At 38.3% G+C, this 3192-nt stretch overlaps 1 protein-coding gene across 1 annotated transcript in view; it reads left to right on the top strand.

Annotated features, from left to right (window-relative positions):
- NR2C1 (nuclear receptor subfamily 2 group C member 1) overlaps nt 1-3192 on the top strand; it is a 57370-nt gene that overhangs the window by 50634 nt on the left and 3544 nt on the right. The window contains exon 13 of the mRNA XM_012801206.2: nt 847-952. Coding sequence (XP_012656660.1) covers nt 847-952 — 106 coding nt within the window. The remainder of the gene's footprint in view (nt 1-846; nt 953-3192) is intronic.

Genomic DNA, 3192 nt, shown 5'->3' on the forward strand with positions numbered 1-3192 from the left:
TCACAGCAACCTCCAACTCCTGGGCTGAAGCGAGTCTCCTGCCTCAGCCTCCCAAGTAGCTGGGACTACAGGCGCCCGCCACAACGCCTGGCATTTTTTGGTTGCAGCCATCATTGTTGTTTGGCGGGCCCTGGCTGGGGATTCGAACCTGCCACCTTAGGTGTATGTGGCTGGCGCCTTAGCGGCTTGAGCCACAGGCGCTGAGCCTAAAAACTTTTTCTTTAAGCTGGGTCCAGTAGCTTACGCCTGTAACCCTAGCGCTCTGGGAGGCCGAGGTGGGTAGATTGCTTGAGCTCACGAGTTTAAGACCAGCCTGAGCTAGAGCGAGACACCTGTCTCTAAAAACAGCTAGGAATTGTGCTAGGTGCATGTAGTCCCAGCTACTTACGAGACTGAGGTAAGGGGATCACTTGAGCCCAAAAGTTTGAGGTTGCTGTGAGTTATAATTCCATAGCACTCTACTGAGGGTGACAAAGTGAGATTTTTATCTAAAAAAAAATAAAAATAACTTTTTTAAAACTAAGCTGCATTATTTTAGCTTTTTGCTACTATATAAAGTGAAATGATTAAAATCCTTTTCACCACTTTGGAACAGAGGGAAAGCTATTTATTTTGGTAATTGCCAGTGGTCTCATTTGTTACTAGATGTTAGAATATACATACATGAGATAAAATAAGTATGTAAAATACTTATTGCTTGATATATAGTAGGCAGTGTCAGTAAATATTTATGGAATGAAACAGCCACACATTATGATGGGGCTTCTTTTTTGACTTAACTATTTTTTCTATCCCTTGAAATGATCATTCAGAATTAAGGTAACAATGTATTCTTTAATGTTTCAGATCACCCAGGCCTAGAAAACATGGAACAGATTGAGAAATTTCAGGAAAAGGCATATGTGGAATTCCAAGATTATATAACCAAAACATATCCAGATGACACCTACAGGTATCTAGAAGTTAAATTCACTTAAAAACTTTTTTGAATCGGTTGTTTCATTATTTTCCATTCTAAGAGTAATTAAATGTTTCAGACAACCACAACTTTTGAGATACCAAATGCTATAAAAAGCAATATTGCATTGTTAAAAGTACTTTACAGGTAATATTTAATCCAGTTCTTATATTTTACCTAAGAGATTTCAGCACAGAGAGGTTAAGTAGCTTGCTCAAGTTCACACAATAATGGTAGAGCCTGACTATGAACCCAGCTAGTTTGACTCTAATGCCCAAACTCTTCGAATGAAATACTGGATTTTATAACAAAAGGGGGAGAGCATTAAGTAAATACAGACTGTTTTGTAACTTTTTTCAAAATAATTAATTTTGAAACATAATTTATGATATTCCCTCCAAGTTATGAAAATTCATTTTTATAACAGCCACTCAATTTTGGAAGAAGGACAGGATATCAGAGTATCCTGTCAGAACAGGCTACTGTTCTGATCCACTATCAGAACCAGAACACCTGGGTTTTGAATCTTAACTTGTTCATTTACCAGCTGCATTACCTTGGACACGTTACTGAACTTCTGCTTTGTTGTCAGGTGTCGCGGATGGGTAACGCAGAGTATAGGTTTGCTATTGGAATAGTATAGAGACAGAGAATGGCTACCCTTTGAGATGGCGAGTAGCAAAGTTCTTTATTTCTCCACTAGTTTAAATAGCCAGTTCTGCACATACACACTGTTAATCAATAATCATTCCATTACCTCAGCGATATACTGTAAAAAGACAAATTAGCTTTTGCTAGGTTCCTGTCAGACTGCTGATTAAGTGATACACGTCTGGTAGTACACAGTAATACACATTCTTCTAAGTTATTCATTATGCTCAAAATAGTAATTAAGGAAACACTATCAGCTCTCTGGCTGATTCTTGATAGATACGGAAAGGGCTGGGGGTGGGGGGATGGAACTGATTTGAAGCCTTAAGCCGTCTGGAGGCAGTAATTTGATCTTGTCAGTCCATAATCCAGAGGTTCCAAAAGTATGCCTGTGATGCACCTACGCGCACCAGTCCTCCTGGCCCTGCTCAGCCAGAGCAATGTCACACTCCTCCCGCTAGGGCAAAGGCCATAGTGGGGGTTCTACTTCACAGCTTCCTAGATTGTAGAAAAACATGACTTTTATTCCTGCTCACTCTCAGAGGCAAAAAGGCACAAGTATGTAGCCTTTTTGCCTATATGCTTCCATGTGCTTACTTATAAAATGGACATCATAATAGTATTCAATTTTTACAATTATTTTAATGATTAAGTCAATTAATATCTTCTTATATAAAGTGCCTATTTTGTAGTAAGGGCTATATATAATATAAAGTATTTGCTTGTAGTAAATAAAATATTTTTATTAGTTTACCATACTTCAAACCAGTAAAAGAACATTTTACATATAACAATTTCTTCATGTATATATATATATAAAATAATAAAGACTATATATAAAATAATAAAGAACTTAATAAGTTCTTAATAGTTCCATTCAGAAAATCAGGCTTGGTTTTTTTTTTTATTTTTTAAAATCTTTTTATTAAATCATGGCTGTGTACATTAATGCAATTATGAGGTACAATGTGCTAGTTTTATATACAATTTGAAATACTTTCATCAAACTGGTTAACATAGCCTTCACCACATTTTCTTAGTTATTATGTTAAGATATTTATTTTCTATACTTAGATTTAACATGTACCCTTGTAAAATGCACCGTAGGTGTGGTCCCACCATTTACCCTTCCCAGCCTTGGTTTATCTAACTTATTTTCCTGTCCTGCTTCCTACCAGTTTTGTGGATGCAGATCAGTTCTTAGGAACAGGAGCTGAGTGATTTGAGTAGAGCACACACAAAAAAAACCAAGGCTGATTTTTCATTTTTTTTGTTTGTTTGTTTCGTCCAGGGATGGGTTTGAACCCACCGCCTCCAGCATATGGGGCCAGCGCCCTACCCTTTTGAGCCACAGGTGCCGCCCAAGGCTGATTTTCTTTTTCTTTTTTTTTTTTTAGAGACAAGAGTCTCACTTTATTGCCCTTAGTAGAGTGCTGTGGTGTCACAGCTCACAGCAACCTCCAACTCCTGAGTTTAGGCGATTCTCTTGCCTCAGCCTCCCAAGTAGCTGGGACCACAGGCGCCCACCACAATGCCCGGCTATTTTTTTGTTGCAGTTTGGCCAGGCTGGGTTTGAACCCGCC

The sequence above is a fragment of the Otolemur garnettii genome, unplaced genomic scaffold (assembly GCF_000181295.1).
Source record: "Otolemur garnettii isolate 467f Iridium unplaced genomic scaffold, OtoGar3 scaffold00007, whole genome shotgun sequence".
NCBI lineage: Eukaryota > Metazoa > Chordata > Mammalia > Primates > Galagidae > Otolemur > Otolemur garnettii.